The sequence below is a fragment of the Eleutherodactylus coqui genome, chromosome 2, assembly GCF_035609145.1.
Source record: "Eleutherodactylus coqui strain aEleCoq1 chromosome 2, aEleCoq1.hap1, whole genome shotgun sequence".
NCBI lineage: Eukaryota > Metazoa > Chordata > Amphibia > Anura > Eleutherodactylidae > Eleutherodactylus > Eleutherodactylus coqui.
The window spans coordinates 218,541,490-218,559,973 of record NC_089838.1 but is presented as its reverse complement, the minus strand read 5'-3'; the positions used below and the strand labels follow the sequence as shown (position 1 = coordinate 218,559,973).

General features: G+C 44.9%; 1 protein-coding gene across 3 annotated transcripts in view; it reads right to left on the bottom strand.

Annotated features, from left to right (window-relative positions):
• Window positions 1-1,244: 1,244 nt before the first annotated feature.
• LOC136612269 (beta-1,3-galactosyl-O-glycosyl-glycoprotein beta-1,6-N-acetylglucosaminyltransferase 3-like) overlaps window positions 1,245-18,484 on the bottom strand; it is a 50,168-nt gene continuing 32,928 nt past the window's right edge. For all 3 annotated transcript variants that reach the window (XM_066592499.1, XM_066592500.1, XM_066592498.1), the window contains exon 2: window positions 1,245-3,089. In XM_066592499.1, the coding sequence (XP_066448596.1) occupies window positions 1,679-2,998 (1,320 nt within the window). In that variant the 5' untranslated portion in view covers window positions 2,999-3,089 and the 3' untranslated portion in view covers window positions 1,245-1,678. The remainder of the gene's footprint in view (window positions 3,090-18,484) is intronic.

The following is an 18,484-nucleotide window of genomic DNA, read 5'->3' as shown; positions in this document are numbered from 1 at the left end:
GTAGTAATCGTACTGACCCATAGAATAAAAATATCAGGTCGTTTTTGTTGCAGTTTGTGTGCCGTAGAAACAGGACGCACCGAAAGATGGTGGAATGTCGGGTTTTTTTCCATTTCTCTCCGCTAAGAATTTTTAAAAAGTTTTTCAGTACATTATATGGTACAATAAATAGTGCCATTGAAAAATAAAACTCGTCCCGCAAAACAAAGCCCTCATACAGCGACGTCGATGGATAAATAAAGGAGCTACGATTTTTTAAAAGGGAGTAGGAAAAAACAAAAAGGGAAAAAGCAAAAAAGCCTGGTCACTAAGGGGTTAAGTGCCCCATTTCAGCGCTGTTGCTGTGAATTTACCATGCGCACAAAGAGTGACCTTTTTTCAATTGTCTGTGTGTCCGCACTTTCCCATAGGGATGAATGGCGATGCATGCAGATAGACACACTGTGCGCACGTCAATTTCTCAAGGAAACATCGCTGGAACTTGGTGAGTAGGAAACATAGCTCCTCGGACTCCACGTTCCCTCACTTTTGAGCCCTATAACATAGCTTACACGGCTCAAAGGTGATGACAAGTTCCCTATATTAATTAAAAAATACATGTTGAAAACAATGGCAAAACTGCTATTAATAGTAATAATAATAATGGCTAAATGATAAAGTATAGAGAACCTATAAAAACAATCCAGAATTCCTTGACAGGGTATTTAAAAATTAGTTCTCTAAACCAGATAACCTCTTTAAAGGGAACCTGCTTGTTCTCTCCACTGCACTTGGCAGTCTGCTTTATGCAGCTAGTGCGAGTTTGTGGTTGCACAGCCGAGGAATGGGATGGAGTAAAAGTATGTCAATGTCACATTTGAACTTGGCTTCCCTTCTACATGCAGTCACCACTTTATGTTATGGGACTCACTGAAAATGACATACTACCCTTTAACAGAAAACCCATTGATGGCCCATTTTTAGGCTATTTATGTGTGATTGCTCAGGGTCTGATTCCTATGATCCTCACAGAACAGCAGAAAGAAGCGATTGCTCAGGGTCTGATTCCTACGATCCTCACAGAACAGCAGAAAGAAGCCCCAGAGAATATTGCACCTCCAGCATTCTGCTGTTGGGTGGGTGTTCCAGGGTTTGGACCTTACCACTCGCACACATCAGTGTGCTTTCCCAACAAAAACTTATAGAAAGAAACTTACTAAATTCCGACTATTATAGCAGTATACAAGAGAAAGTTATGCCAAATGTATTATGTAGCTGACACCTTTTAATAAATTTAGCTCATCTTTTTGCTCTCTGTGCATTAGAAAATCAAACCTACTCCAACTACAGTAGCTAGGATAGCCATTTGCTATAATTTGTACCAGTTGCTGGTTTAAATTACAGTTAATTTGTTGGACCACTGCTGGCCCCACCACTTCACCAAGCCCTACAAAAAGCACTGACAAATTCTCTCCCATAATCTGTTTTTCTACATATACTGGCAAGCTGGTTAGATCTGATTAACATGACAAACTTTCTACAACCAGTCTCTATTCTACTGAAATTAATACTGGCAATCTAATTGCATTTTAATTATGCATAATAAACATATACTGTAGATGAAATGAAAGGAAGGAAGAAGTTAGCAGCGATAATAAGTACAAAGGTTGAAGTTAATAAATTACTACTACAGTATCAATTACACAATATTTCCATAGAACATCTTGTGCCTGAGATATTCCTCCAAACATTGGATCGCATGATCATCGACTCTTGGATCAAATTTATTAGCAAAGAAATGGTGTTGCTGGGCCAACCAGTGCAAGTCCCCTGTCCCATAAACACACACTTGTCTTCTGTACTTTCCGCTACATGCAGGATATGGAGCTCCTTGTTCCATGTCTCCTCCTAGGCCGACCCATTTCACCAATCTGGCCAATGCATTTAAGTCTGATTTATCATATTTGATGTGACTGGGTACAGATCCAGGCATCTCGGGAAGCCTATGCAGTGTAGCCCAAATATACTCATCTGGACTAAATGTGTCATTAGCCCATTCTAAAAATTTTTTTGCTATGGAGTTTTTAAACAAGGATTGCACAAAGTCTCTGGTGAGCACTACATAGGCATTGCCACTAAAAATTGGAATATTTATTGGTGGTGGTTTTTTCTTTATTTTGGTCTGCTTTACGATAGAGTCTACAATTGTAAATTCATATTCCCAGCGCCTCTTCTTATATGAAGGCGGTCTCTCAGACTCCATGTTGTTTTTGCCATTTAAAAGCTTTAATGCTTTGACAATTTCAGCATTTGTCTTTAAAGGGAAATCTGTTCCACACGTGTTTATAACATACTTCCAGGCAACACTGCTCTTCAACAGGTCCTCCATGCAGTTTAGATCAGCTTGGACCCGAGACCATGAAGCGTAGACCACAAGCTCCCGTTTAGATGCCACAAATACATTAGGTAAGCATGAACTTATGGCTTTCACCGCCTCAAAGAATGTTTCGGATGATTTCATGTCCACATGTATGCAGTAAACATTCTGAGGCATGTAAATTGATCGTAAGAGCCTTTCAAACATTTCAATGTTTTCATGGATTACCATGGAATAAGCAATTGGATAATTTCTTTCTTTGTCACTGAGACTAAATGTGACATATTTTTTCAGCTTTTTAAAGTTTGTACAGTCTTTAGTTAGTTCTAAATAGTCTTTGTCTGTGGCAAGTACTCTTCTATTTGTGACAATCAAATTATCAATCTGAGTTTTCTTTACCTCATCTAGGTCACCACTGATGATCTTCGAGCAGTTCTTTGTCCCAGAAGCTAAAAGCTTTAAATCCTGGTAGTACAGATTCCTGCAATATTCACTCCATAGAGCACAATTCTGATTGCTGTAGCTCAGGTTGAAGTCCAGGTTATATTTCAACACTATTGTAAGGAAGAAGAGAACACTTCCAAAAATGAGACATTGGTTTAGAGTCGGTCTACATAGGCATATGTTGAAATAGTTTGCCATTGTCCGTGATTTTATAAGTGCCAAAAACACCCGAAGTCTCCTTATGAAACGTCCTTTTCTATATCCACTTCACATCCTTCACAAGATATTTCTGCAGTAAGACAGAGTGTTTAAGTATATGCTGCATTTCACAATCATCTTATAATTGCAAAACTAACATAACTAGTAACATAAGTAGCCAACAATTAAGCAAATTGAGTGTGACATTTCATAAAGGACTGGCAAATCCAGTTTTCTTACTTTCTACTCAGTAACTTGACAGACTTTTTTTCAATAGAGAAACTGCATTAACTGTCTTTTGGGGTACCCAAAAGAAGCAGGAATCTGCTTCTGGTGGGAGGGGAGTTACTAGTACAGGTTTCTGTTGCTAGGTGAATGTCTATGGAACCTTTCTGAGGTGGTATGCTGGCCAGCGTTGTTGGGGAAAGTTGCATTCGGCTCCAGTGATTTTCTTCTCAATTAGTTGTTCAATCTTTCACCTGCTTTGTGATTGCTCATTCATACAAATAATGAAAACAAAGGTTTGGTATGGTGTTAGCCAGTAGAGCAAAATGTGATTGTTCCCAGCAAGAGAAACCACATAATCTTGTAGATATGGTACCTTTTAATGGCTAACAAAAATACATGATGATACAGCGAGCTTCCGAACCAATGCAGGGTTCTTCTTCAGGCTTTAAATGGATTGGGTCTGAAGAGGCATGGATATTTATACACACTTATAACATACATACTTATGACAAGGCACAGACATGGATGTGATTGGTTCGCACTTAAAAGGAATTCTGCAACAGCAAAAAAACTTTTTTTGTCTAGGCACTGATAGCGGAGTGAAAGTTTTATGGTCCCTAGATTACTGTTGGGGGGGGAAAGGTCATCAAGCTAGAAGTGCTACAAGAGGTGCACTGACATTTTTAACTAAACACTGATAAGGGAGTAAAAGTTTATGGTCCCTGAATTACTGTTGATGGGGGTCTTATCTGTGCAATAAATGTCTCACACTTCCCATTCATGCATAAATCCTGGGAAACAATTTAACCCAGTATTCAACGTGTCAAAGGTTGTTATCAATTTATATTCCCAAATTCTTCTGTGGTTTTGTGACTTGAAACCACCCCACACGAGGGTGGACTGACTGCCTGCCAGGCGCACCTTGAGGCCAATGGGGTCGCCTTTGACGCAGTGCTACAACTCACTAGATTTATCCTCACACACAATTATTTCTCCTTTGGCAAAGAGATATTCCTGCAACTCACCGGGACTGCCATGGACAGTAAAATGGCTCTGCAATATGCCAACCTTTTTATGGCAAAACTGGAGAATGACTTTCTGGCCTCCTGCCCCAGCAAACCATTGGCCTACTTCCGCTACATTGACAACATCATGATCATCTGGACCCACACCAAACAAGAATTAATAAAATTCCATGAAAGATTCAATGCATTTCACCCCACCATAAACCTGACATTAAACTACTTGCATACAGAAATCAACTTTTTGGACACCACCATAAAGATTTTAAACAACTAAATACAGACATCCCTATACCGAAAACCGATTGATCGGCCTACATACCTCAGATGGGACAGTTTCCATCCTAAACACATCAAAAAGTCCATTGTCTACAGCCAGGCCATCAGGTATAACCGGATCTGCTCCAACCCAACAGACAGAGAGGAACATTTGTACCATCTTAAAAGGTCATTTTTAAATCAGGGCTACCATCCCACCTCAATTGATGACCAAATCACTAGAGCCACCAGAATACCCAGGAATCAACTACTCCAATACAAGGGGAAGGAAAGAAACAATTGTGTGCCTCTAGTAGTGACCTACAATCCGCAACTAGAGGTACTAAGGAAAACCGCAAAGAAACTCCACCATACCCTACACAAGGATGACCGTCTGAAAACCATATTCCCGGACCCTCCCCTTCTGTGTTACAGGCAACCTCCTAACTTGAGGAACTTTATAGTCAGGAGTGCATTACCTTCTGACACACAAAAAAGAACTTCTCCCTGTAATGTAAGGAGCTGTAAGACCTGCTCACATATACTGACTGCGGACAGGATACGGATCCCTAACACACAGCAGGACTAGAAGATCCCAGGGACATTCACATGTTCCACATCCAATGTTGTGTACCTGATCATGTGCAGTAAATGTCCTGTTGGGGGGCTTTATGTCGGAGAAACAGGGCAAAGACTGAAAGTGAGGATGAGATCTCATCGCCACACGATTAAACACAGAAAAAGAGAATTACCTGTGGCGGAGCACTTTTCTAACCATGCACATGACATAGAAGATATGAGAGTTTTGATATTGAAGGGTGGTTTCAAGTCACAAAACCACAGAAGAATTTGGGAATATAAATTGATAAATTTTGACATGTTGAATACTGGGTTAAATTATTCCCCAGGATTTATACGTGAATGGGAGGTGTGAGACATTTATTGCACAGATAAGACCCCCATCAACAGTAATTCAGGGACCATAAACTTTCACTCCCTTATCAGTGTTTAGTTAAAAATGTCAGTAGCATTTCTAGCCTGACCACCATGCCCCTTCAGATCCAATCCATTTAAGCCTGAAGAAGAACCCTGCGTTGGTTCGAAAGCTCGCTGTAACATCATGTATTTTTGTTAGCCATTAAACGGTATATCTACAAGATTACGTGGTTTCTCTTGCTGGGAACAATCACATTCATACAAATAACATGCAGCTGTGAAATTTTCTTTCCTTTTCCTGTGTACAGAGTGAGTTTAAGTAAATACAGAGGGTGAGGCCGGGGTGTCATGCCAGTTTTTTTTTTTCAAACATTGCTTAACCCCTTAAGAACATGGCCTATTTTGGGCTTACAGACTCAACGATTTTTGGTGGATTCTCATCTCCATTTTTCAAAAGCCATAAGTTTTTTAATTTTCTGTCAACACAGCAGTATAAGAGCTTGTTTTTCGCGTGGCGAACTGTAGTTTTTATGAGTGCTATTTTTGGGTACACAGACTACCGTATATACCGGCGTATAAGGCGACGGGGCGTATAAGACGACCCCCCAACTGTCACCTTATACGCCGGTATACAGTGGAGAAAAAAAAATAATTCATTACTCACCTCCCACGGCGTTCTGTCGCGCTCCGGCGGGATGTCGCTCGCTCCGGCAGGCTGTCGCTCGCTCCTCGTCCCCGGCGCAGCATAGCTTTCTGAATGCGGGGCTTGAAATCCCCGCCTCCAGAAAGCTAATACACACGCCGGCAGCCATGACATCATTGAATGGCTGTGATTGGCTAAAGCACACGTGGCTTCAGCCAATCACACTATTCAATGACATCATTGAATGGGTGTGATTGCTAACACGTGCGCCTTCAGCCAATCACAGCCATTCAATGCTGTCATGGCCGCCGGCGTGTGTATTAGCTTTCTGGAAGCGGGGATTTCAAGCCCCGCATTCAGAAAGCTATGCTGCGCCGGGGACGAGGAGCGAGCGACAGCCTGCCGGAGCGAGCGACATCCCGCCGGAGCGCGACAGAACGCCGTGGGAGGTGAGTAATAAATTTTTTTTTTTTACACTTTTTTTTTTTTTGTATTACCGGCGCATAAGACGACCCCCGACTGCAGAGCAGATTTTTCGGGGTTCAAAAGTCGTCTTATACGCCGGTATATACGGTATATTGTAAAACGTTTATTTATTTTTTTATAGCAGGGAGAGAAAACGCATCAATTCTGCCATAGATTTTTTTACAGTGTTATCATGCAGCATAAATGACACAATATTTTTTTTTGCGGGCTGGTACGATTACAACGATACCAAAATTCTTATTATTTTCTAGGTTTTTCCACTTTTTTGCAATAAAAACCCTTTTTTTGGAAAGCTTTTTTTTTCTAAATCACTGCATTCAAAGACCTGTAACTTCTTTATTTTTCTATGTACGGAGCTCTGTGAGGGCTTATTTTTTGGTAGAAGAGCTGTAGTTTTTATTGGTACCATTTTAGAGTACATACTGCTTTTTTGATCACTTTTATTGCGTTTTTTGGGAGGCAAAATGCTAAAAATTAGCATTTTGCCTTAGCTTTTTTTAACGTTTTCTACAGTGCATGATTAAATAGCATGTGACACTTATTGCACACATTGTTACGCAAGCAAAGAAACCAAATATGTCAGATTGAATTTTTTTCCGTGATGCTAATATTAGAAAAAACACCTAAAAAGGTTTTTTTTTTAAACATTCTTACATTTTTATTTTTTGTACATTATTTTGATCTTTTTTTTTTTTTACACCATTTGTGTTCCTCTGAGGGACTTTCACCATAGCACTGATGATCGCTGTGATAAAGCATTGCAGGACTTCTCTCCTGCAATGCCTTATCACTAGAGATGAGCGAGTACCAAAATGCTCGGGTGCTCGTTACTCGAGTCGAAATTTTCGTGATGCTCGAGGGTTCGTTTCGAGTAACGAACCCCATTGAAGTCAATGGGCGACCCGAGCATTTTTGTATATCGCCGTTGCTCGCTAAGGTTTTCATTTGTGAAAATCCGGGAAATTCAATAAAGTGATGGGAACGACACAGAAACGGATAGGGCAGGCGAGGGGCTACATGTTGGGCTGTATCTCAAGTTCCCAGGTCCCACTATTAAGCCACAACAGCGGCAAGAGTGGGCCGCCCCTCTCCCAACAATTTTTACTTCTGAAAAACCCTCATTAGCAAGGCATACCTTAGCTAAGCAGCACACTACCTCCAACAAAGCACAATCACTGCCTGCATGACACTCCGCTGCCACTTCTCCTGGGGTACATGCTGCCCAAACCCCCCCCCCGCGCGCGCACACGACCCAGTGTCCACAGTGCACACCAAAGTGTCCCTGCGCAGCCTTCAGCTGCCCTCATGCCACACGCTGGTCTCATAGCCACACCACCCTCATGTCTATTTATAAGTGCATCTGCCATGAGGAGGAACCGGAGGCACACACTGCAGAGGGTTGGCAGGGCCAGGCAGCGACCCTCTTTAAAAGGGGCGGGGCGATAGCCCACAATGCTGTACAGAAGCAATGAGAAATCCAATCCTGTGCCACCTCCATCAGGAGCTGCACACGTGGGCATAGCAATGGGGAACCCATGTGCCACACACTATTCATTCTGTCAAGGTGTCTGCATGCCCCAGTCAGACCTGGTTTTTTTTATAAATAGTCACAGGCAGGTACAAATCCGCAATGGGAATTCCGTGTGCACCCACAGCATGGGTGGCTCCCTGGAACTCACCGGCTGTACATACATGTATCCCATTGCAGTGCCCTGGACAGCAGAGCTAACGTCAGATTAAATGCAGGTGGGCTTCGGCCCACACTGCATGCCCCAGTCAGACTGGGGTTTTTTATAAGTAGACACAGGCAGGTACAACTCCCTATTGTGAAGTCCGTGTGGACCGACAGCATGGGAGGCTCCCTGGAACCCACCGGCGGTACATAAATAAATCCCATTGCAGTGCCCAGCACAGCTGAGGTAACGTCAGGTTTAATGCAGGTGGGCTTCGGCCCACACTGCATGCCCCAGTCAGACTGGGGTTCTTTATAAGTAGACACATGCAGTTACAACTCCGTGTGGACCGACAGCATAGGTGGGTCCCAGGAAGCCACCGGCGGTACATAAATATATCCCATTGCAGTGCCCTGGACAGCAAAGCTAACGTCCGATTAAATGCAGGTGGTCTTCGGCCAACACTGCATGCCCCAACCTGACTGGGGTTTTTAATTCATAGACACTGGCAGGTACAAATCCCTAATGTGAAGTCCCTGTGGACCCACAGCATGGGTGACTCACTGGAACCCATCGGCGGTACATAAATGTATCCCATTGCAGTGCCCTGCTCAGCAGAGCTAACGTCACATACAATACAGGTGTGCTTCGACCCACAGTGCATGCCCCAGTCAGAGTGGTAATATGTACCTTAACAGTAACCGCGTTGGTGGGAATGTGGTGGCGACTGCGGACCTAGTAGCACGGTTTTATTTAGTTGGTTTTCGGAATGTGGCCAGGATTAAGTGGGCCGTGGCGGGGGGATGGTGGGGGGGCTCTCTTGTTGTGTCGGTAAAGGTGAAATTCTTGGACTGCCACCAGACGGACCAATGCAAAGGTATTTGCCAAGAATGTTTTCATTGTTGGAGGAGGAGGGGGATGTTTTTGAGGCACTACGTGTCCTCGCCATGTGTCCGTGGTTATATGCACCTTAACAGTAACCGCGTTGGTGGGAAATGGCCTCGCCACCATCATGTCTTTGGGAAGCCTCCGTTTCCACACCCCAGTGACATAGCATTAGCAGCGGTATAGGCAGAGCCCAGAATTAGTAACATTTCAGCGGTAGCATTAGGGACAGGCCCCAGTAACATATCACTAGCAGCATTATAGGGGGAGCACAGTCTTAGTTCCATTTCAGTAGTAGTAGCAGTCCAGACAGGCCCCCAGTAACAATTCCGAAGCAGCAGCATAGGGGGAGCACAGTCTTAGTTCCATTTCAGTAATAGTAGCAGTCAAGACAGGCCACAGTAACATTCCCGTTGCAGCAGTTTAGGGAGATAACAGTCTCTTTCACATTTCAGTAGTTGCAGTATAGACAAGGCCCCAGTTACATTTATGTAGCAAAAGTGTAGGCCAACCCCACACACCTTACTGTACCATGAGTGCAGGCGAAGCCCATAAAAATTACTAGGATTACACTGTAGGCGAGGGCCCAAAAAAATTGGTGTACCAACAGTACTAATGTACCTCAGAAAAATTGCCCATGCCCAACCAAGAGGGCAGGTGAAACCCATTAATCGCTTTGGTTAATGTGGCTTAATTTGTAACTAGGCCTGGAGGCAGCCCAGTTAAAATAAAAATTGGTTGAGGTGCAAGTTTCAACGCTTTAATGAGCATTAATTACGTGAGGTTTCAGGAATAGGAGGAGCAGGAGGAGGAGGATGAATATAATACACAGATTGATGAAGCTAAAAGGTCCCCGTTTTTGATGGTGAGAGAGAACGATGCTTCCATCCGTGGGTGCAGCCTACGTATTATTTCGGTACTGCTGCTGTCCGCTGGTGGAGAAGAGAAGTCTGGGGAAATCCAGGCTTGTTCATCTTTATGAGTGTAAGCCTGTCGGCACTGTCGATTGACAGGCAGGTACGCTCATCAGTGATGATTCCCCCAGCCGCATTAAACACCCTCTCTGACAAGACGCTAGCCGCAGGACAAGCAAGCACCTCCAGGGCATACAGCGCGAGTTCAGGCCACGTGTCCAGCTACACGTGTCCAGTAGTTGTAGGGGGCAGAGGCGTTATGAAGGACGGTCGTGCGATCGGCTACGTACTCCCTCACCATCCTTTTACAGTGCTCCCGCCGACTCAGCCTTGACTGGGGAGCGGTGACACAGTCTTGCTGGGGAGCCATAAAGCTGGCAAAGGCCTTGGAGAGTGTTCCCCTGCCTGTACTGTACATGCTGCTCGATCTCCGTGCCTCCCCTGCTACCTGGCCCGCGGAACTGCGCCTTCTGCCACTAGCGCTGTCGGATGGGAAGTTTATCAGTTTGTCCGCCAGGGTCCTGTGGTATAGCATCACTCTCTAACCCCTTTCCTCTTCGGGTATGAGAGTGGAAAGGTTCTCCTTATACCGTGGGTCGAACAGTGTGTACACCCAGTAATCCGTAGTGGCCAGAATGCGTGTAACGCGAGGGTCACGAGAAAGGCATCCTAACATGAAGTCAGCCATGTTGCCAGGGTACCTGTACGCAACACATGGCTGTCCTCACTAGGAAGATCACTTTCAGGATCCTCCTCCTCAGGCCATACACACTGAAAGGATGACAGGCAAGCAGCATGGGTACCCTCAGCAGTGGGCCAAGCTGTCTCTTCCCCCTCCTCATCCTCCTCCTCAACGCGCTGAGATATAGACATGAGGGTGCTCTGACTATCCAGCGACATACTGTTTTCCCCCGCCTCCGTTTCCGAGCGCAAAGTGTCTGCCTTTCTGCTTTGCAGGGAACTTCTCAAGAGGCATAGCAGAGGAATGGTGACGCTAATGATTGCAGCATCGCCGCTCACCATCTGGGTAGACTCCTCAAAGTTTCCGAGGACCTGGCAGATGTCTGCCAACCAGGCCCACTCTTCTGTAAAGAATTGAGGAGGCTGACTCCCACTACGCCGCCCATGTTGGAGTTGGTATTCCACTATAGCTCTACGCTGCTCATAGAGCCTGGCCAACACGTGGAGCATCGAGTTCCACCGTGTGGGCACGTCGCACAGCAGTCGGTGCACTGGCAGATTAAACCGATGTTGCAGGGTCCGCAGGGTGGCAGCGTCCGTGTTGGACTTGCGGAAATGTGCGCTGAACCGGCGCACCTTTCCAAACAGGTCTGACAAGCATGGGTAGCTTTTCAGAAAGCGCTGAACCACCAAATTAAAGACGTGGGCCAGGCATGGCACGTGCGTGAGGCTGCCGAGCCGCCACTAGGTTACGGCCGTTGTCACACACGACCATGCCCGGTTGGAGGCTCAGCGGCAAAAGCCAGCGGTCGGTCTGCTCTGTCAGACCCTGCAGCAGTTCGTGGGCCGTGTGCCTCTTCTCTCCTAAGCTGAGTAGTTTCAGCACGGCCTGCTGACGCTTGCCCACCGCTGTGCTGCCACGCCGCGTGACACTGACTGCTGGCGACGTGCTGCAGCTGACATATCTTGATTGCGAGACAGAGGTTGCGTAGGGGGAGGAGGAGGAGGAGGAGGAGGAGGGTTTAGTGGAGGAAGCATACACCGCCGCAGATACCAGCACCGAGCTGGGGCCCGCAATTCTGGGGGTGGGTAGGACGTGAGCGGTCCCAGGCTCTGACTCGGTCCCAGCCTCCACTAAATTCACCCAATGTGCCGTCAGGGAGATAAAGTGGCCCTGCCCGCCTGTGCTTGTCCACGTGTCCGTTGTTAAGTGGACCTTGGCAGTAACCGCGTTGGTGAGGGCGCGTACAATGTTGCGGGAGACGTGGTCGTGCAGGGCTGAGACGGCACATCGGGAAAAGTAGTGGCGACTGGGAACAGAGTAGCGCGGGGCCGCCGCCGCCATCATGTTTTTCAAAAAAGCCTCCATTTCCACAAGCCTATACGGCAGCATCTCCAGGCTGATCAATTTGGCTATGTGCACGTTTAACGCTTGAGCGTGCGGGTGCGTGGTGGCGTACTTGCGCTTGCGCTCAAACAGTTGCGCTAGCGATAGCTGGACGCTGCGCTGAGAGACATTGCTGGATGGGGCCGAGGGCAGCAGAGGTGAGGGTGTGGGTGCAGGCCGGGAGACGGTCGTGCCTGTGTCCTGAGAGGGGGGTTGGATCTCAGTGGCAGGTTGCGGCCCAAGGGGAGAGGCAGTGGTGCAAACCGGAGGCGGTGAACGGCCTTCGTCCCACCTTGTGGGGTGCTTGGCCATCATATGCCTGCGCATGCTGGTGGTGGTGAGGCTGGTGGTGGTGGCTCCCCGGCTGATCTTGGCGCAACAAACCTTGCACACCACAGTTCGTCGGTCGTCTGCACTTTCAGTGAAGAACTGCCATACCTTTGAGCACCTCGGCCTCTGCAGGGTGGCATGGCGCGAGGGGGCGCTTTGGGAAACAGTTGGTGAATTATTCGGTCTGGCCCAGCCTCTACCCCTGGCCACCACACTGCCTCTTCCAACCTGCCCTGCTGCTGCACTTGCCTCCCCCTCTGAAGACCTGCAAAAGAGCTATCAGCAAACAAAATTTTCTGCGCTCGATAAATAGTGTGTAACCACAAATAGTAATCTGTCAGAGAATATATAGGAGTTACACTTACTGGGGAGGAGGGGGGTATGATGACCATGGACCCCCTCCTTGAAGTGATGACTCCTTCAGCCTCCAAATTGATGTTTACCACACGTATTAGAAGTGAAGCAATAACACCTTTAATTCCACACTTCGCTAAAATAACAGGCGACGCGTTTCAGTGCACACAGGCACCTTTCTCAAGCCATAATACAACATAAAATCATCACATATATATAGAAAATGGATTACTTACAAAACATGCTGCTGGTGGGGGCAGCCATGATGGAGGCGTGTCATAATGTGCCGACGTCACGGCGCCGGTCACATGGTCGGCGTCTAGACATTCTATTGCTGCTGATAAGATATGGAGGCAGCCGTGATGGGGGCGTGTCATAATGTGCCCGCGTCACAGCGCCGGTCACATGGTTGACATCTTGACACTGCTAATGAGACATGGGGGCGTGCTATGGTGTGCTGTGGTGAACCTACGTCATTGCGCCGGTCACCTGACCGGCGTCCCGACGCCCACCACTAAAAACATCTCCCGATGGTGGTGGCTATATTTATGGCATGTGTTAGATTATACAGCGTCATCGCGTCAGTCAATTGACCGGCGCGGTGACGTGTGTCAACGCAAGGAGCGTCTGACAATCGCGGCCCTGGTAGGGGCAATGTCTAGTAAGCCCACGTCATCGCGCCGGTCATATGACCGGCGTTCTGACCTACTGATGTTGCTGATGTATCCTGGCAACGACGGCCATAATAGGGATGTAAACAGAACTCCAAGACCCCAAATGGAGAAATGACACTCAAGAAACCGATGACCTTGCAGATCAGACCCCGACAAGATGCACAAATGAGTCCGGTAACAACACGGAGTTTAGCATCCAGAATGGTGAAACCAGTCCCAGTCCCCAGGACGAAAATAACAGAATTCTACAATCCAGCCAGAACACATCAGAACCAGACAAGAAGATTGTCAAAAGGAGAAGGGGAAGAAGGAGCGGGAAAAAACTACACAAAAAAATGGAAAGGAAATCAGCAAACGAAATAGTAGGTAAAGAAGAAGAACTAAAAGGGATATTCAATGTCTCAAAATATTTGTTAAAAAGAAAAGAACTGGAGGCCCTCTCCGAAGGTTTATCCTTTAGCCCCCCTACAAAGGCTAATCTGTTTGACTTATTCGTCGATCTGAATTGTTTCATTAGAAAATTAACCATCAAACGATATTTTGAAATAAAAAATCTTTCAGGGAGTGATAGATTACAAGAGTTAGCGCAAACTGATATACCTGACCTTATAACAACTACACTAAAACCAAAAAGTCGTTTTTACCCTCTAGAGAGCAAGGGATGCTATATCGAAACTTTTTACCAGAAAGTATTAAAAGATCTCACTACACTGTGTAATACAAATGTACCAGCATTTGGGTATAAAAATACAAAACAGAGAAGTATACTTCTCAATCTAGCCAAAAATGACCTAATTGTAATTAAAAGGGCAGATAAGGGAGGAGCGACGGTGATCATGAACATTGACTACTATGAAAAAGAAGCCAATAGGATCCTGGGAGATTCTGAATATTATACTAGGCTATACGAAAATCCTCTGAAGAAAATATCTCAGAAACTATATGAATTAATAGATGAAGCGTTAGAGGAAAAATGTCTCACGAAAGAAGAGAGGAATTATATTTGCAACAAAGAACCGGAGACCCCATACTTTTACTTTTTACCAAAAACACACAAAAATAAAGAGAGCCCTCCAGGACGCCCAATAATTGCAGGAATTAACTCGATCACATGTGCATTATCAGAATACGTAGATCATCAATTACAAAGAATTGTAATTAATTTACCAGCATATATTAAGGACACCGGTGACTTTCTGGAAGCATTAAAAATGAACAGTTGGCAAGAAAATTACTGGTTGTGTACTTTGGATGTAACATCCTTATATTCGAACATCCCACATGAGAAGGGTATATCAGCAGTCAATCACTTTTTGACTAGGGATACATCCATGCCGGATCACCAAAAAATGTTTATTCTCAGAGCAATCAGATTTATTCTACAAAATAATTATTTTACTTATAAAGATCGTTTTTATATTCAAAACAAAGGTACCGCCATGGGCACGAAATTTGCGCCGGCGTATGCCAACCTATTTATGGGAGCCTTGGAGGAAGAGATAAAAGATAAAAATATTATTTTTTACCGTCGTTTTATTGATGATGTATTTTTTATATGGGGAGGAGAAGAATATGAATTAGAGAATTTTATAAAAAATTTAAATTCGAGAGAATGGGGACTCGAGTTCACAGGAAATTTTAGTCAAAAGAGTATAGTCTTTCTGGACGTTGAAATTTTTATTGACGATAGAAAAGTAATTAACACAAAAAATTATTTTAAACCTACCGACACAAACAGCTATTTAAAGTTTACTAGTTGTCACGCAAAATCGTGGAAAAGTAATATTCCATATGGCCAGTTTGTACGTATGCGTCGGAACTGTTCCAAAGTTGAGGACTTCATTACGCAATCAGTAATATTAAAAAAACGATTCCATGAAAAACAATACCCTACACAACTTGTTGAAACAGCCTACAAGAAAGCGTTGACAAGAACAACTGAACAAAAAAGAGGAAACCAGGAACGAAAAAAGAAAAGGGCGGAAGAAGAGAACCATAGCCTTCAATCAAGATTTATAACAAAGTACAATATACAACATGGAGGAATTCGAAATATTCTGCAGAAGCATTGGAACATTTTAAAAGATGACCCCTTTTTACAAAAAGATCTATCTGAAAGACCAATAGTTACGTTCAGACGAAATAAAACAATTAAAGACATACTAGCTCCCTCTTGTCCTTTTAAAAAACAAAAAAATAAACAGAATAAAGTTACAAAAGATGCGAATCAATTGCTAAAACCCATCCAAGGTGCATTCAAATGTGGAATTTCTAGATGTAAATGCTGCACACATATCACGCATGGAAAAAAAGAAATACCATTATCAATAACAACTCCAAAGAAAACACACAAGATCCAATCACTTCTGACATGCAGCTCCAAATTCGTGATATACCTCCTACAATGCCCTTGTGGGTTAAGGTATATAGGACGCACTATTAATCCTTTACGAACGTGTATCAACAAACATCGCAACAACATAGTGAATGGTTTCGAAAAACACAGCATTTCAAAACATTTTAAAAAAGAACATAATAAAGACGCCAGAGGTTTAAAAGTTACACCCCTTGAGAAGGTCAAACCAGAAATATTTTCCTTGCTTAAAAAACGAGAAATGTACTGGATTTTCCGACTACAAACATTGAATCCAAGAGGATTGAATGAAACTCTGGAAAAAAACTTTTAAATAAAAAAAATAAATAAATAAAAAATTTTTTAAAAAAAACTCTTTTTCATTTAATTTTTTAAGGTTTTCTATATCATGTGAATATATTTTTAGCGAATTTTGAATGCTAGTGTATACTAGGAAAATTCTCTTCTTTGATATGTACAAACCATTGATTGCATTTTTAACAAAATACGAAAGACCAGAATTAATATGAATAATGTTTAATGAATTTTAATTGAACAAAATACTGCCTTCCTGATAGATTCCTAATAATGTTATGACATAATGCATGAATTTATTCTTATATATATGATATCGCCCACAATGCATGAATTCCTAATAATGTTACGACATAATGCATGAATTTATTCTTATATATGATATCGCCCACAACTTATTGGATAAAGGCTGAGTAAAAATTGATTAGGTGACCTTATTGAGGCATTGTGAGCTAACCACGTATATATCAAAAATGTTCTAATATCTCCCTTTGGTAGGATAGTGAGACGCCGATTAGGTTGCCGGCGTTGGGTTAATATACCCCCAATATGGCCGATGTTGCTAAGATATACCAATAACATGAATACGTCAGAACGCCGGTCATGTGACCGGCTCAATGACGTGGGCTCACTAGACACTGCCCCCATCAAGGCCTCTACCGCCAGGAAAATACATCCCTATTATGGCCGTCGTTGCCAGGATACATCAGCAACATCAGTACGTCAGAACGCCGGTCATATGACCGGCGCGATGACGTGGGCTTACTAGACATTGCCCCTACCAGGGCCGCGATTGTCAGACGCTCCTTGCGTTGACACACGTCACCGCGCCGGTCAATTGACTGACGCGATGACGCTGTATAATCTAACACATGCCATAAATATAGCCACCACCATCGGGAGATGTTTTTAGTGGTGGGCGTCGGGACGCCGGTCAGGTGACCGGCGCAATGACGTAGGTTCACCACAGCACACCATAGCACGCCCCCATGTCTCATTAGCAGTGTCAAGATGTCAACCATGTGACCGGCGCTGTGACGCCGGCACATTATGACACCCCCCATCACGGCTGCCTCCATATCTTATCAGCAGCAATAGAATGTCTAGACGCCGACCATGTGACCGGCGCCGTGACGTCGGCACATTATGACACGCCTCCATCATGGCTGCCCCCACCAGCAGCATGTTTTGTAAGTAATCCATTTTCTATATATATGTGATGATTTTATGTTGTATTATGGCTTGAGAAAGGTGCCTGTGTGCACTGAAACGCGTCGCCTGTTATTTTAGCGAAGTGTGGAATTAAAGGTGTTATTGCTTCACTTCTAATACGTGTGGTAAACATCAATTTGGAGGCTGAAGGAGTCATCACTTCAAGGAGGGGGTCCATGGTCATCATACCCCCCTCCTCCCCAGTAAGTGTAACTCCTATATATTCTCTGACAGATTACTATTTGTGGTTACACACTATTTATCGAGCGCAGAAAATTTTGTTTGCTGATAGCTCTTTTGCATTCTATTTCTTTGGGACCACTCTCTTATGAGAGACCCCAATTATTTCTGCAGCTCTTCCCCCGGGTTCTGGAGGATCAAAATAGTGTTGGCTTCCACTGAATGTCAACCTCGAGGCGCTATCTGGTTTATCTTCTTGTCCTCTGAAGACCTGTCCTTAGTAGGCTTAGCAAACCAGGTGGGGTCAGTCACCTCATCGTCCTGCTGCTCTTCCTCCGAATCCTCTGTGCGCTCCTCCCTCGGACTTACTGCCCTTACTACTACCTCACTGATAGACAACTGTGTCTCATCGTCATCGTCCTCCTCACCCACTGAAAGCTCTTGAGACAGTTGCCGGAAGTCCCCAGCCTCATCCCCCGGACCCTGGGAACTTTCCAAAGGTTGGGCATCGGTCACGACAAACTCCTCCGGTGGGAGAGGAACCATTGCTGCCCAATCTGGGCAGGGGCCCGAGAACAGTTCCTGGGAGTCTGCCTGCTCCTCAGAATATGTCATTTTCATGGAGTGAGGAGGCTGGGAGGAAGGAGGAGCAGCAGCCAGAGGATTCAGAGTTGCAGCAGTGGACGGCGTAGAAGTCTGGGTGGTCGATAGATTGCTGGATGCACTTTCTGCCATCCACGACAGGACCTGCTCACACTGCTCATTTTCTAATAAAGGTCTACTGCGTGGACCCATTAATTGTGAGATGAATCTGGGGACACCAGAAACTTGCCTCTCTCCCAATCCCGCAGCAGTCGGCTGCGATACACCTGGATCAGGAGCTCGGCCTGTGCCCACACCCTGACTTGGGCCTCCGCATCCTCGCCCTCGTCCTCTAGGCCTACCCCTACCCCTC